This window comes from Cetorhinus maximus, chromosome 20, assembly GCF_964194155.1.
Source record: "Cetorhinus maximus chromosome 20, sCetMax3.hap1.1, whole genome shotgun sequence".
In the NCBI taxonomy this organism is placed as follows: domain Eukaryota; kingdom Metazoa; phylum Chordata; class Chondrichthyes; order Lamniformes; family Cetorhinidae; genus Cetorhinus; species Cetorhinus maximus.
This window is the reverse complement of record NC_135898.1, coordinates 77,123,509-77,140,977: the sequence shown is the minus strand read 5'-3', so window position 1 is coordinate 77,140,977 and position 17,469 is coordinate 77,123,509. Positions and strand designations below refer to the sequence as shown.

Here is a 17,469-nt window from a genome sequence, read left to right as displayed (position 1 = left end):
ACTGATGGAGAACATTTACTTGAAAGATTTGCTTAACAAGCAACGCTAATCAAAACTTCTAGATACTTTGCATTCTCATAGAGCAATTGGAAAGAGTAACGGAGAATTGGTGTAGCAAAATTTGATTTCATCCAAGCTTGCAATTCAAAAAATCTTGTATGCAGAAGCTGAAACAGTGGGATGGTTAGTTGGCAGATCATTATCATCTATGATAGTTAATTTATAAGAAATTTGGGCCATCATTCTTAGAAATGTTTTGGAAGAAATTCCTGAGAGGCAATTTAGTTCATTAGTTAAGGAATGAAAAGGCACTGGGTTCTGCAAATGTCATTTCTAACAGAATCTAAGTTTAAAATAAAAACAAAAATTGCTGGAAAAACTCCACAGGTCTGACAGAATCTGTGGAGAGGAAGACAGAGTTAACGTTTCGAGCCTGTATAATTGGATATCAACACAACAAACTTTTAATAAAAATCCATACATCATGTACTATGGTTAAAATATGGAAAAGTTCAATCATTTGTTTAAATAGGATCTTTGCAATGCACAGTAATTATTGGAATTCTGGTGATATATCACCGTTCCTGTATTGTGTGCTACTGGCTACCATTTGGATCAGATCCGTCCTTGTCATGTATACTTAAGAAAATTAAACACACAAAATGCTGGAAATACTCAGGTTTTTATTTTCATGGGATGAGTGTTGCTGGCAAGGGCAGTATTCCTAATTGCCCTGGAGAAGCTGCTGTGAGCCACCTTCTTGGACACCACCTTCTTGAACCGCTGCAGTCCATCTGGTGCAGATGCACCCAATGCTGTTAGTGCTGCAGGGTTTTTTGACCCTGTGACAGTGAAGGAATGGTGATATAGTTCCAAGTCAGGATGATGTATGGCTTGGACGGTACTTGCAGGTGGCGATGTTCCATGCATTTGCTGCTCTTGTTCTTGTGATAGAGGTGTTTGAAAGGTGCTGTTGAATCTGTGGAGAGAAACAAAGTTAACATTTCAGGTTGGTGACCTTTCATCAAGTCATGACTTGAAACCTTGCCCTGCTTTCTCTCTCAACAGATGCTTCGTGACCTGAGTATTTCTACCATTTTGTCTTTATTTCAGAGTTCCAGCATCCACAGTATTTTGCTTTTTAGATGAATATTTCTACTTACAAAATTATTTATTTTGGTTCTCAATCCTTCTCCTCCCTTGTAAGTAACATAAAGGTTAATAGTAAAAGTTTATAAATATATTAAGAGGAAGAAAATGGCTCATGAGTACTATGGCTCCATTTAAGACAGACGCTGGTCATACTCAGACAACAGGGTAATGGCATTTGTTGAGCATGTATTTTAGATCCATTTTTATTGTAGAAGAGGATAAATATCTATGATAGAGTAACTCTAAATAAATCAAAAGAGAAACTTTGTTGGAATCAAAACAAGTAGATAAAAGAGATATTGGAGAAAATGTGACTTGGAATAGGTAAATCTCTAGGATTCAATAGTTCCACTCCATGATATTAATAGAAGTAGGTGAAGAAGTTGCAAAAGCATTCATCATAATCTTTCAAAATTTTCTTGCTTTTGATTTGTGGTGTTAGATTGAAAGCTTGCTGATGTAACTCCTTTATTTAAAAAGGGTGGGAGGGAGAAACCAGCTAACTATAGGCCAATCAATTTAACATCAGTTATGGATAAGCTACGTGAATCTGTCATTAGGAGTGGTGAGTGAACACTTCAGGAAATATAAGATGATCAGGGAGAACCAACCTAGCATTGCTTAAGGGTAAGACATGTCTGACTAAACTAATTGAAGCTTTTGAAGAGATCGCTAATAAGATACATAAGGAAATATGTATGTATGTTCTCTCAATGAATTTCAAAGGGATTTAGTAAGGTTCTGAACAAGAGATTATTGGCAAAAATTAATGTGCAGTATCTATTGGAGGTAGTCTTTTGACTTGGGTTTGGAAATTTGTTGAGGTGGGAGACGGTGGGAATAGTGGGCACATTCTCATTTGAAGTGATGTGGCAAATGCTGTTAGGGAGGGAGTCCTAGGATATTGACCCAGTGCCATTGAAGGAATAGCGATGTATTTGAGTCCAGATGATTAGCTTGGAGGGGAACTTCCAGGTGATGGTCCCATGTGTCTGTTGCCCTTGTCCTTCTAGATGGCAGTGGCTGTGGGTCTGGAAGGTGCTGTCTAAGGAGACTTGGTGAGTTCCTGCAGTGCACCTTGCAGATGGTACACACTGCTGCCACTGTGTGTCGGTGGTGGAGGGAGTGAATGTTTGTAGATAGCGAGCTGCTTTGTCCTGGATGTTTTTGAGCTCCTTGAGTGTTGTGGGAGCTGCACTCATCCAGGCAAGTGGAGAGTGTTCCATCACACTCCTGACTTGTGCCTTGTAGATGTTGGACAGGCTTCAAGGAGTCAGGTGAGTGACTTGTTGCAGGATTCCAAGCTTCTGACCTGCTCTTGCAGCCACAGTATTTTTATATGATTAGTCCAGTTCAGTTTCTGGTCAATGGTAACTCTCAGGATGTCGATAGTGGGGGATTCAGTGATGCCATTGAATGTCAAGGGGTGACGGTTAGATTCTCTTGTTGGAGATGGTCATTGCCTGACACTTGTATGGCACGATTATTACTTGCCACTTGTCAGCCCAAGCCTGGATATTGTCCAGGTCTTGCTGTATTTGGACGTGGACTGCTTCAGTATTTGAGGAGTTGCGAATGCTGCTGAACAGCCCCCACTTCTGACCTTATGGAAGGAAGGTCACTGATGAAGCAGTTGAAGATGGTTGGGCCTCGGACACTATCCTGACGAACTCCCACAGTGTTGTACTGGAACTGAGATGATTGACCTTCAACGACTACAATCATCCTTTATGGTAGGTATGACTCCAGCCAGCAGGGAGTTTTCCCCCTGATTCCCATTAACGCCAATTTTTGCTAGGGCTCCTTGATTCTCCACTTGGTCAAATGCTGCCTTGATGTCAAGGGCAATCACTCTGACCTCACCTCTGGAGTTCAGCTCTTTTTGTCCATGTTTGAACCAAGGCTATAATGAGGTCGAGAGCTGAATGGCCCTGGCGGAACCCAAACTGAGCATCCGTGAACAGGCTGTTGCTTAGCAAGTGCCACTTGGTAGCACCGTTGATGATCCCTTCCATCACTTTACTGGTGATTGAGAGTAGACTGAAGGAGCGGTAATTGGCCGGGTTGGATTTGCCCTGTTTTTTGTGTACAGGACGTACCCGGGCAATTTTCCACATTGCCGGATAGATGCCAATGTTGTAATTATAGTGGAACAGCTTGGCTAGAGGCATGGCAAGATCTGGAGCACAAGTCTTCAGAAATATTGTCAGGTCCTATAGCAGTATCCAATGCCTTCTGCCGTTTCTTGATTCGAGTGATTCGAATTGGCTGAAGACTGGCATCTGTGATGCTGGGCACCTACGGAGGAGGCCGAGGTGGTAGTGCCACACAACACAATGAAGGGTATCCTCGATATGAAGACAGGATTTCGTCTCCACAAGGACTGTGCGGTGGTCACTCCTGCTGATACGGTCATGGACAGATGCACCTGCGGCAGGTAGGTTGGTAAGGACGAGGTCAAGTATGCTTTCCCCTCTTGTTGGTTCCCTCATCATCTGCTGCAAACCCAGTCTAGCAGCTATGTCATTTAGGACTCGGCCAGCTTGGTCAGTAGTGGTGCTACTGAGCCACTCTTGGTGATGGACATTGAAGTCCCCCACCCAGAGTACATTTTTTGCCCTTGCCACCATCAGTGCTTCCTCCAATTGGTGTTCAACATGGAGGAGGACTGATTCATCAGCTGAGGGGGGCTGGGTGCGGTATGTGGTAATGAGCAGGTGGGTTCCTTGCCCATGTTTGACCTGATACCATGAGACCTGATGGTGTCTGAGATGTTTTCTGTAAGGTATGTTTCTGAGAGTATGACTATGTCAAGCTGTTGCTTGAATAGTCTGAGACGGCTCTCTCAATTTTGGCACTAGCCCCCAGATGTTAGTATGAAGACTTTGCAGGGTCACTAGGGTTGTTTGATATTGTGGCCGATGCCAGGTGGTCCGCCCGGTTCCATTCCTTTTAGACTTTTTAACGGTTTGATACAAGTGAGTGGCTTGCTAGACCATTTCAGAGGGCAGTTAAGAGTCAACCACATTGCTGTGGATCTGGAGTTACATATAGGCCAGATCAGGCGAGGACGGCATTTTTCCTTCCCTAAAGGGCTTTAGTGAACCAGATGGGCTTTTCCAACAATTGGCAATAGTTTTATGGTCATCGTTAGACTTTTAATTCCAGATTTTTATTGAATTCAAATTCCACTGTCTGCTTTGGTGGGATTTGAACCCGGATCCCCAGAGCATTACTCTGGGTCTCTGGATTACTAATCCAGTGACAAAGGGGGCTCAAGGCAGCAGTGATCATAACATAATTGAATTTTCTATTCAGTTTGAGGGTGAGAAGTGTGGGTCTAAGACTAGTGTTTTAAGCTTTTTAAAGACAATTGCAAGGATGTGAAGACAGAACTGGCTAAAGTGAACTGGAAAATTTGGTTAAAGGGTAGAATAGTAGAGGTGCAATGCCAGACATTTAAGGAGATATTTCATAACACTTAGCAGAGATACATTCCAATGAGAAAGAGATTGTAAGAAAAGGATACACCCTCTGTAGCTAAGGAAGTTAAAGATGGTATCAAATTGAAAGAAAAAAATACAATTCTGCAACTATTAGTGGTAGGTCAGAACATTGGGCAAAGTTTTTTAAAAAAAAAACACCAAAGAATGACTAAAAGAATCATGAAGGAGAAATTAAGAGTGAGAAAGCTCGCTTAAAAAGATAAAAACAGTAAGTTTCTGTAACTATTTAAAAAGGAAAAGAGCAACTTGAGCATTGGCCTTGAGTTGAGCCTGGGGAATTAATGAAGGGAGATAAGGAAATGGTGGAAGCGTTGAACAGAGTTTATCTGTCTTCACTACAGAAGACAAAAATAACAACGTCACGGAAATAATTGTAAATCGAGGTCAAAGGGAGAGAGGAACTCGAAACAATTACAATTGCCAAGGAAAGGGTACTGAAAACTATTAGAACTGAAAGCCGAAGTCCCCAGGACCTGATGGTCTTCATCTTAAGGTCTTAAAAGAAGCAGCTGCTAAATTCCCTAGGTTCTCGAAACGTCCCATCAGATTGGAAAATAACAAATGTAACTCCTCTGGTCAAGAAAGCAGGGAGACCGAAAGCAGGAAGCCACAGGCCTGTTAGCCTAACATCTGTCATGGGGGAAAATGCTAGAATCTATTATTAAGGAGGCTATAGCAGGGCACTTAAATCCTAATGCAATCAGGCAGAGTCAACATGGTTTTGTGAAAAGAAAATCATGTTTGACTAATTTATTAGAGTTTTTTGAGGAAGGAACAAGCAATCAAGCAATGTGGATCAAGAGGAACTAGTAGATGTGGTGTACTTGGATTTCCAAAAGGCCTTTGATAAGTACCACATCAAAGGTTATTACACAAAATAAGAGTTTGTGGTGTAGGGCATGCCATGTTAGCATGGATAGAGGATTGGTTGGCTAACAGGAATCAGAGAGTAGGGATAAATGTCATTTTGGGTTGGGAAGCTGTGATCAGTGCTGGGGCCTCAACTATTTACAATTTGTAACAATTACATTCAGTCCCCTCATTCAAGTAGGGTCATTAAATTTGCAGATGAGGCCAAGATAGGTTAGAAAGTAAGTTTGTGAAGAGGACATAAATGAGTCTGCAAAGGGATATAGGTTAAGTTGGTGGGCAAAAATTTGGCAGATGGAGTATATTGTAGGAAAATGTGAACGTGTCTACTTTAGCAGGAAGAATAGAAAAGCACTGTACTATTTTAAATGGAGATCGCAGAACTCTGCAGTACAGATGGATCTGGGTTTCCCGTACATCGAATCACAGAAATGAATCGCAAAAAGTTAGTATACAGGTACAACAAATAATTAGTAAGGCAAAGGGAATGTTATTTATTTCCAGGGGTATGGAATATAAAAATAGGCAACTTTTGCTACAGTTGTACAGGGATATGACAAAACCATATCTGGAGTGCACCGGTTTTGTCTCCATATTTAAGAAAGGATATGATAGCATTAGAAGCAGTTCAGAGAAGGTTTACTCGATTTGATTCCTGGGATGAAAGGGTTATCTTATGTGGCTAGGTTGGGCCTGTATCCATTGGGGTTTAGGAAAATTAGATGGTCCTATTAAAACATACAAGGTCCTAAGGGGATTTGACAGGGTGGATACTGAAAGAGTCTTTCCCCTGGGGGAGAGACTAGAACTAGGTGACCGAGTTTAAAAATAAGGAGCCTCCCATTTAAGATTGAATAAGGAGAATTTTTTTTTCTCAGTCGTTTGCCTGTGGAATTCCCTTCCCCAGAGAGTAGTGAAGGCAGAGCCATTGAATATTTTTTAAAGGCTGAGTTAGATTCAAATATGGGGGCCATATCTAAACTTAAATTAATTCATTTGTCAGAGATATTTAACCTTACTTGGAGCAGGGTGAGATAATGACAGTTATTTCATTGATTTCCTTTTTATTCCAGTATATGCGATCCCTGAATAATTTTAGAGCGGAGCAGCCTCACCAGCATGCTATGTACTATCTCAGACTGCTAATGACTGAGGTGGCATGGACCAAAGATGAACTTAAGGAAGCACTGGAAGGTAGGAGCTTTTTTGAATTGTAAATGCAATGCAAAAATTGGCAGAAAACAAAATAGTTTAAAATTTTATCTGTTTGAATACATTTCACGTTTGAAACTTGTTGAGATTATTATACAATACGATTAATAGTCACTTTTCTTTTTCATGTGCTCATCAAAGTGAGGAATGCACCTATTTTAGGTCCCCAGGTAGCAGTAACAAACACTCCAGGTTAGGTATAGCAGTGCCAGATGCAGAGTAAAGCTCTACTTTTTGTTCCAATAACATACCTCAGAAAAGCACCCACTCTCCCACCAGTGTGACATTTTCCATTTGCTGAACTAGCAGCCTGAGACCTATGAATGAGTTAGCCCAGCAGGCAAACTCACTAATTTGGCAACCTTCTATAAGCACAGATGTATAGAATTTCCATTGCATAAGTCTGGATTGATTTGAACCAGAGGTGAAAGACCAATCTCTCGCCAACTGTGCGATCTTTGTGCAAATTTATGGGACAGAAAACCATATCAAACAATGACTATTGAATTCAGATGAATATGATAATTCAAGGAATTAACACTGTTATGGATTTTTTTAACTTGATTTGTGTTAGGCTTGTCACTTTTGCAAAACTCCACCATTCACACTTCACTGAAGAAAACAAGAACAAAATTAATTGGGGTGAAAATATACCAATGCAGAAATACTTGAGTCAGATGTATCTTATTATTTAAATGATATTGCAACATTTAAATCCACTTCCCATAAATTGGAGTTCAGAAGGAAGAGGGTGATCTTATTGAAAGATGTAAGATTCTGAGAGGGCTTGACAGTGGATGTTGAATGTTTCTCCTTGTGGAGCAATCTAGGATTGGGGGCACAATTTCAGAATATGGGACTCCCATTTAAGATGAAAATGAGGAGTAATTTATTTGAGGATAATTAATCTTTGGAATTCTCTACCCCAAGAGAGCAGTGGAAACTGGGTCGTTGATGTTCAAGGCTGAGTTAGACAGATTTTTGATCTACAAGGGAGTCTAGGGTTATGGGAATCAGGCAAGAAAATGGAGTTGAGGCCACAACCAGATCAGCCGTGATCTTATTGAATGGCGGAGCAAGCTAGAGGGGCTGAATGACCTACTTCTCCTATTTCTTTTCCTTATTACTGCATGATAATGGACTGCCTTGAGTTTCAGGTTAATGTTGCCATAACTACATTTATAAACCCTTTCCAACCCAAAAAATGCAAGCAAGCTAAAATTAGATCGTTACTAGAATGTCTAAATCTCAAGATCAGCACAGTAGAATTCTTCAGGATATGTGTGACAATCTGCTACTTTATGATGGCAGTATTATATCAAATATTCTGCTGCGTATTCTGTTGCTAAGGTGGTATTGTGTGGAACCTGGTGACACTTGGGAACACTTGGATTTTCTGAGCAGCAATGGAGTCATTACTATGAAGGCTGCACAGTGCACTTAAGCATGGCTTGTGTTGCAGAGTCCAGAGTGTCTAAGGTGCCTATTGGCCCTAATGAGGGTAGCAAGCACCATGGGACTTGGAATTCAGTGCACAAGCTATAAATCAGACTCAATAGGTCCCTGGTTTTCCTTTGTATGCCTGTCTGAAAATGGTAGAGTCCCTAAGTAATGCTGCAGCTCCACAGAGCCTGTTTGAAATGAATACTAACCAGGAGGTTCCCCTTTAAATGGGGAAAAATAATCAGCACCTCTGCTCTGACACAAGTGCAGCAAGAATTCTGATATTATGACAGAGGAAATGTTATTGATGAAGCAGCTGAGGATGGTTGGACTGAATGTTATAGCAAAGATTGTCTGTAGCGATATCCTGGGCCTGCAATGATTGACTTGCGCAACCATTTTCATTTGTGTTAGGTGTGACTATTGAGAGACTTTTTTTTTCAAGCTGGTAGCCTTTTCAATATTTGCTTCAGTTAGTTTGTTCGTCAGGATCTTTACAGTAACAACAAAAACATTTGGGCCCAGAATGAAGCAGTGCACATATTGTTATAGGGAAGATGAACTAACCATGAACAAGAATTTTTTAAATTACATGGCCCCTACATGTTCCTTCTAAGCTCTGTATGGCCACGCAGCAACCTGGATGATGATATGCAGGCCGCATACAAGTAATGCACTTTAACATAGTGCACATGTATGGCTGAGCAAAATATTTAAAGCTACTACACCTGTAAATGAACAGATTGCACAAAAAAAACTAGAAGGATGTTGGCCCCTGGGAAATCTCTCGTCAACTTCCCCCACCATAAAATTTAGTAGGATTACAGTAAAATCGTTGAATTTAATACTAATTCATAATGTTATGCACCACAGCCATAACACTACTTGTCACTTTATCTGATTACTTTTTATTTGCAGTATGTAATGAAATGTTGCAATTAGAACCAAAAGGTAACTAACATGGCTAGCATTTTAACTTGCCCATCTCATTATTCCATATATTTTTTTTGACCAAAATCTTGCAAACTATATTTAATTGCATTCAGTAGTGTGTGCCGAAGGATTATTTTCACTGAAATGGTGTTACTGCACCTTACTCATTTAAACATATATAGGAAGGTTTTTAATTGTGCAGTAATATCTATTGATAGAAATTAGATGCAAACCTTTCATTTTTTCTCTATTAAGACCATAAGACATAGGAGCAGAAATTAGGCCATTCGGCCCATCGAGTCTGCTCCGCCATTCAATCATGGCTGATAAGTTTCTCAACCACATTCTCCCGCCTTCTCCCCGTAACCTTTGATTGTATTGTACTCGAGTTGTATTTTAATTTGTGACAGGTGGCTGAAAAGGGGATTTAAAAAAAAAATTCTTTCTCACAAGGTGAGAGTTGCTGGCTAGGCCAGCATTGTTACCCATCCATAATTGCCTTCAAGAAGGTGGTGAGCTGCCACCTTGAACTGCTGCAGTCCATGTGGTGTAGGGACATCCAGTGCTTTTTGGGAGAGAGCTCCAGGATTTTGACCCAGCGACAGAAGGAACGGCGGTACAGTTTCAACTCAGGATGGTGTGGCTTGGAGGGAACTTCCAGGTGGTGGTGTTCCCATGCACCTGCTGCCCTTGTCCTTCTAGGTGGTAGCGGTTGTGGGTTTGGAAGGTGCTGTCGAAGGAGCCTTGGTGAATTGCTGAATGCATCCTGTAGATGGTACACACTGCAGCCACTGTGTGCCAGTGGTGGAGGGAGTGGATGTTGAAGTTAGTGGATGGGGTGCCAATCAAGTGGGCTGCTTAGCTCACAATGTGTCATATTTGTATGCTCAGCAATTTAAGCAATCTTAGTTACAGACTGAAGGAGATTTAAAACCACTTTGTCCTTTTAGTCTATTTATTTGTGCGAGTAAGCTCTGATGCTCCATCTACAACATTGTTTCATGATTTCTTTTCCATAAAATACTTCTCGCCATCACTGCTCAAGCTTGCTGTTCTGTGCTATCAAACAATGGTCTTTGAATCCAGGTAAGATGTTATATGAATTCAAAGCATAGTGAATGCAAGACGATTGACAAGTGTAGTACATTGGGGAAAAATCAGCTTTGAATTCACGATAGGTGCACATTCTCATTTTCATTATAATGCTTTGTGCCATGCTGTGTTGGTTCTCTGCAGCAATGATGTGTATATATATTCTTTAGATGTGTGATTGATTTAGCTGTCTAAAAATCTGTTCCAGATGTCACTCTTATTCGCCTCAAGGCCTTTATACCTCAACTGTTGTCACGGCTGCACATAGAAGCTCTTCTCCACGGCAATATAACGAGACAGGTTAGTTAGTTACCTTCAGTTGTACTAAAAGAACTTTTTCTTTGTTTGAGGATATTACCAATAGTTCACAAAATTCATGTACCATTTAATGAGGGGAAATTGTTACTTAATCTCCCATGCATTTCTAATGCAACAGTTTTTCAGTCTGACACTAGGAGTCAAATTTGTTGAAATGTTTTTAACAGCAAGAAGAAAAATAGCATCATCTCCTTGATCAGTGTACAGCCTCAAAAACAAAACTTAATACACAAGTGAAATTAAGTTTGTGTTCAACGCAATAGAATCACAGAATTGTTACAGAAGAAGGCCATTCAGCCCATCGTGTTGTCAGGTCTCCAAATGCTGCAGTCCATGTGGTGTAGGTACACCCACAGTGCTGTTAGGGAGGGAGTTCCAGGACTTTGACCCAGCGACAGTGAAGGAACGGCGATATATTTCCAAGTCAGGATGATGAGTGGCTTGGAGGGGAGCTTGCAGGTGGTGGTTGCCGTGCATCTGCCCTTGTCCTTCTAGATGGTAGCTGTTGTGGGTTTGGAAGGTGCTGTCGAAGGAGCCTTGGTGAATTGCTTCAGTGCGTCTTGTGATGTAATAGTTTTTCATTCTGACATGAGGTCATTTCCCCACCTTCCCCCTGTAGCTCTGTACATTGTTCCTTTTCAGATAATAATCCAATTCCCTCTTGAATGCCTCGATTGAACATGCCTCCACCACACTCAGGCAGTGCATTCCAGATCTTAACCACTCGCTGCATGAGAGAGAGTTTCTCCAAGGGTCCATTGCTTCTTTTGCCAATTATCTTTAAATTTATATCTCCTCATTCCTGATTCTTACACTAGTGGGAATGGTTTGTCCCTATCTACTTTTGTCCAGACTAGTCTTGACTTGAATACCTGTATTAAATACCCTCTTGACCATCTCTTCACCAAGAACAGCCCCAACTTCTCCAATCTATCTACATAACCAAAGTTTCTCATCCCTGGAACCATTCTTGTGAATCATCTACTTTCTGGGAAAGATGTGAAGGCATGACAAAGTGTGGTGCCCAGAACTGAACACACAACTCCATTCATAGGCATTGTGAGATAATATCTTGCAGCAGGCGGAATGGGAGATGAGCTTTTTTTAAAAAAATTCTATTCTCTTCTCTGTGGTGCCATGTCCTGATCAGTGGAAGAATGGTATTGATTTAATCTCGTGCAGAAATAACATAATTTAACAGTTCAGTCTGATGCAAAAGTGCAGTGCTGTCAGGTTGGATTGGAAGTTAATGGTATTTCTGTAGGGCAGCTCAATTGCATTTAGGCTTGTGAAGGATAGTGTGACATTGTTTACCTTGAATTCAATACTGCCTGTGATCAGTTGTGGCATTTAGTCGAGCAATTTGTGACGATTCACAACTCAGGAAGTATCACTTTCTTGTGGTTTTTTGTACACTAGTAACAGTTTGCGCCTTTGACGCACCATTATTTCACCAGCAAATTCTGGCTTATTAACTGACCATTTATTTCATTGTTGTATGTGAAACCTTGCTGCATGCCAGTTGACTGTGCTAACCTTTTCTGGATAAGTGAATATACTTCAAAAATAATGAATTGACCGTAAATGTTACATAGTATCACATAGTACTTACCAGAGCAGAAACTAGCCATTCAGCCCAGCTCCATGCCAATGTTTATGCTCCATTTGCTGCCTCCCATCCTGGATATCCCTTAATTCCTTCTCCATCATATGTTTATCTAGCTTCCCCTTAAATACATCAATGCCAGCCACCTCAACTCTTCCTTGTGGTAGCAAGCTCCACATTATAGCCACTCTCTGGGTAAATAAATTTCCCCTGAATTCCATAGTGGATTTATTAATGACTCTGACCCCCTAGTTATAGGCTCCCCTACAAATAAAAATGTCTTCCGTGGCCACCCCACCAAAGCTTTTCCAAATCTCAAAGACTTCTATTAGGTCATCCCCTGAGCCTTCTAAGAGTCCCGGTTCAATCTTTCCTGATAGATATAACCCCTCGGTTCTGGTTTCTTTCTTTCTGCACCTCCTCCAGTGACTCTCTTAACCCTTTTTTTGTAATATGGAGACCAGGATTGTGGACAGTCCTCCAAGTGTGCTCCCACTGAGGTTCTTTATGATGTAGGGATTTGGGCTCTACACTGAATCCCAGAGTTGGTTATTCCTCAACAAGAAATTTTCTATGTTGACAAAAAGGACAATCACTAATTTAGAATGCAAACTAACCAGGTTTATTGGACAATAAAGATTGATACTTAACATTTCAGTAGTCGAGGCATGGCACGAAACGCTTGTCGATCTGTCTTTCCCATGGATCCTGGGGCTTATGGGATCTTCTCTTGGTTCCTTGAACCTGCTCTCTTGACTTACTATGTCCTTTTGAGATTTTAACTTGGTCAACTTAACTCCAAGATCTCATATATATACAGATTTCTTTGCAGCTCTAAGACTTTAATTCTGGTGGATCCTTTCCCAAGCCACAATTTCCCAGTCTACCTTTAACTATTGAACCTTCCATTCCACTGTAACAGCTGAAGCTGCACTTTATAGCTGCCTGCTGAATGTCCTCTCTCTGATGGAAACAGCTTTCTAACAAAGACTCTTAGCTTTTCCAAAATGACTAAGACTACTTTACTACTGGTTCTCCCAAGATAGACTTCAACTGGCTGATTCCTCGGGAGCTAAGTGGTTATACGTTTTCCTTCACTCTCTTGTAAGGCAATATCTTTAGCCCTAGCAAACCTGTCTATACCGAGGCAATGCTCAGCCCTGTGACAGTTGCTTTAGTCACTCACTAAGTCTAAACTGGATTCTTGGGCAATCCATGACACATGCCTGTCAACTGGCAATGTCCAATGCAAATACTAACTTCTGAGCAAGTGCTCTACTCCTAACTCTCTCTTGTGAATTACCCCATCTCTCTCCGCCCCCTCCTTGTAAATGTCCTGCAGCAAATGCTAACCCTTAGCAAGCACAAAGCCTCAGTGATGCACATCTAGTTTATACCCTTTTGCAGGACACTTTGCAACATTTAACCCAAGTATGTGCATCTGGATCAACATAAGTGATAACTTCTAACCCAACATTTACAACCCTTGACCATTGGGAAGAGCATTCCTAGTTTCCCCACAACAGTTTAACCTTGATTTGTATCTCTGACCCAGAGCTCCTCAGAATATTCTAGGCCTAAGACCAGTCTTCAAGCCAATCAGTTTTGCAGCCTTGGTGTCCCTTCTAACAGCTAAATCATAACTTGTATCTTTGGCCAGAGGCCCTGGAACATCTAGTCCTCGGGCCATCTTCCTGGCCAATCAGCATTATAGCTTTGGCTTCTCGTTACTGCTAACCTAGACTCGCTGGAACCCAAATATGCAAATGTGTCCTCGCTATAACTTCAGTTCACTTCCAAAGGAGCCACATGTTCTTCCTCAAAGCTACATCACAGTATTTGGCACTTTGAGATGCCAGCTTTAAAACTTTTGTAACAACATAGCCCAAAATTCACGAATCATCCTGGTAATACATACAAATTCAGACTTTTTAATCACTAAGCTTATGTACACAACAATTTAATAATTAAGCCTTATTAATTATACCAATGTGCCAATAAGGCGAAGTCTAACAACAGGTTTAACATAACTTCTCTGCTTTTCAATTATGTCCTTCTAGAAATGAGCCCCGTTGCTTTTTAATGTACTTTTTAACCTGTGGCACTAATTTGATTTCTCTGCTCCTGCATTTAGGCAATTTCCAAGAAGTATTCCTACCAAAACGTACAACCTCCCAATTGTCTATATTGAAGTTCTTGCTAATTACACGATCATTGTGCAAGGTTATTAATCTTATCTTGTATTTTGATGCAGCTTTCCTCTTTATTAACTGCAGCCCCAGTTTGGTGACATCTGCAAATTTTGAATTGGTACTTCCAATTCCAGAGTTCAAATTCTTTCTATAAATGGTGTTCTTGTGGAACACTGTTTCCTACCCTTTTGCATTCTAAATAGCTACCTTTTAACCCGTACTTTATTTTTAGTTTATACAACTTGGCTTTGTCTCATGACTATGGTCAGAATATTAGGAGTCATGAGATTACTGTGTGGTACCTTTTTATTGAAGGCTTTTTGGAAATATATATCTACGTTTACAGCATTTACTTTTGATCTACCCTTCCCGCTACTTCAAAGAATTCAATAAGGTTGGATGAGCCTTCCCTTGTGAAACTCATGCTGAGTAAGCTCATGTTTTCAATTTCTAGGGGTGGGAGATGAATGCTAACTGACAAAGCAGACAGGGTTGGGTAGGATGTTTAAAAATCTGAATCTCAATACCAAACTCTTCATTTCCACGTTTTAAGGAGCAAGCCAGGAGCAGGCAACCAACCCGTTCATAGAAGACGAATTGACAATTTAAATATTACAGTGAAGTTGCATTTCACTCACTGAACCACCATTTTAAGTTTAACCCTAGCCAGCTGAATTTTCCAGGCCTTGGAAACCTAGTGGATAAAGGGAGACTGACTTCTGGACCCAGGAGGAAAGTGCCCTTGCACTTAGCTGCTCAATCCGGTATACCTCCATCACCAACTCTATGATCAGACAGCATCCTCCCCTGACCCTTCCGGTCTCCTCCAATCTCCAAATCCCACCGGATCCTTCCAGTCTTCTCCCATGAGGCATCTGATCTTCCCGATTTGTTGCCCTGCTCTATTCACCCCTGCTCCAGTTTGCCTGATTTCTTGGCTGTAGCCTGGTGCTGAAGGCCTACAGAACCCTCAACCAGCCAAACTCAATCTGACTTGCTGTGGCCAGCAAATGGAGACCGAACAAAATGCCAATTGGGTCTTGCCATTAAATTTGGCAGAAACTTCTTTCTTCCAGGCTTCCCAACTGCAAACCAGCCCCCTCCCCTGCTCCAGGTTAATATTCAGCCCTAGATTTATTTTTGCATCTTTGAGTAAGGATCCCATTATCTTTCTCTCAACTGACATTGAACTAATTATAATTAGTCCATAGATCTCTTAACTTCTTCCCTTTTTAATTTTAGGTATCACAGTGCTTTGGTATGTCTTGAGGATGTGAGAGGTGCTTTCTAAATATGCTTTTTTCTGCTCCTCCCCCCACCCTGTCCCCCCTTTTTCTTTCTCAGTCATACTAAAATGCTTGCTCATTTCTTTGGTCTTCAATTTTGGTGGAGGGGTATACATATGAAATGTCTTAACTATTTTGTTTCCTCTATTAAATGCTGGCTGATCTGTTGTACCTTTTCAGCATTTTCTGTTTTTATTTTAGTTTCTACCAGCAGTTAATTTTCACTGGCGTTCTGAATAAACTTCAGTCAGACATGTACAATTTAAAGGTGTTAGCTTTTCATTTTAATGTTTTAACATTTAATGTGTTCTCTCCATTCCAGGCTTCTTTGAGTATTATACAGATGGTCGAAGACACCCTGATTCAGCATGCTCATACTAAACCTCTTCTTCCCAGTCAGCTTACTCGATACAGAGAGGTGCAACTTCCTGACCGTAAGTTAAGTTTGCGTTCTTTTTTGCTCTTGGCTTGACCATTTATGTTTTGAGATTCCACCTTTTATCTATTCATTGAAATTGAACTGAGACTAAGTTAAAACTAAGGCATTGCAACCAGACTTCAGAATAATGACTAATGCAGGATAAGGCTTTAATATAATTTTATGCTAGTTATTCCAATACAATCATAGGATTACAGTGAAAATAAATAAAACAGTGAAAATAATCAACCATAATATAATATGTAATTCACAAGTTACGGTGAGGCTATGCACACCAGATTTAGCAAATGTATTTACTGCGTCTGCTTTTTACCGAAATTATTTGCATTACGATCCCCTAATTAGACCAGCTCTTTTCTTTTTCATCAAACTACTCTGCATTAAGCAAAATATTTTACACAATTTCAGTAGGGAAAAAAAAAGTCAACTTACTGACCAGAGAGGGAGATTCCTGTCATTCCTGAGGAAATATATCTCTACCTGGTATTTATATAGCTCTTGCTGTCATTAATAAAACAAAGGGAAGTGGGCAACGTCAGTTAGAGATGACAAAACTATCACAGTGAAGGGATTGTTGGAGGAGGGTGTTGGCGAAGAATTAAGTGACATAATTTTTTTAGAAATATTCCCCCTCATTCAGGTAAAGCTGCTAATTGAACTATTTTTGAGTAGATCAGGAGACTTGGTTAGAGGAAGAGGCTCTTTTGATTCAGATATTTTTGCTTTATCAGAAAGGCCACCATCTCCAGACTAACTGAATCTTGTAACAACTCCAGCCATGCTGCTTCAATTTTTCCCATTCCAGATGATCAGAAATTACTGCAAAAATATATTCTGAAATTAAATATGTACGACTTCCAAAAAGGAATAATTCCATAATAAAAACAGCTTACGGTAAAGCCATCATAGCATTGTATTCTGACATATATTCTTTTCCGGCAGTGATTTAAAAATAACCTGACACTGGTTGCCATTTCTTAGTTTAAGCTGAATAAAGCAAAATTGAACTAATTGGTCCAAGCAAAAATCAGCGGCTACCAAAGTAAGCTGAGAGCTATGATTGGACATTAAATAAATTAATAGTGCTGTACAATTGTAAATGTTAAGCTATTGTTATCCACATTTGCAGTAGGAGCAATGTATTGCTAACATTGTTATTGTAAGTGACTGTTGTATTAAAACATTGCATTCTTTGAGGTTCTTGCCCACATTAGTTTTTGTAATCTTGTAATTTATAACCATAAAGCTTTTTTTAAGTCAACTATCATAAACAGTGCTCAGAATTTAGATATCTTTAAGGGCCCTAAAGTTTCAACATGATGAGGGATGAATAAATTTGGGATCTTTTGTAGATAACTTTAGAAATAGGGCAAGTATTTGGCCCAAAGAACAGGTTTGGTTTTGTTTGTTTGTTTGTTTG

At 40.3% G+C, this 17,469-nt stretch overlaps 1 protein-coding gene across 2 annotated transcripts in view; it reads left to right on the top strand.

The window, feature by feature from the left end:
* The window catches only part of ide (insulin-degrading enzyme), a 119,335-nt gene that overhangs the window by 71,554 nt on the left and 30,312 nt on the right, over positions 1 to 17,469 (top strand). For both annotated transcript variants that reach the window (XM_078564953.1, XM_078564951.1), the window contains exons 17-19: positions 6,602 to 6,722; positions 10,417 to 10,508; positions 15,933 to 16,044. In XM_078564953.1, the coding sequence (XP_078421079.1) occupies positions 6,602 to 6,722; positions 10,417 to 10,508; positions 15,933 to 16,044 (325 nt within the window). The remainder of the gene's footprint in view (positions 1 to 6,601; positions 6,723 to 10,416; positions 10,509 to 15,932; positions 16,045 to 17,469) is intronic.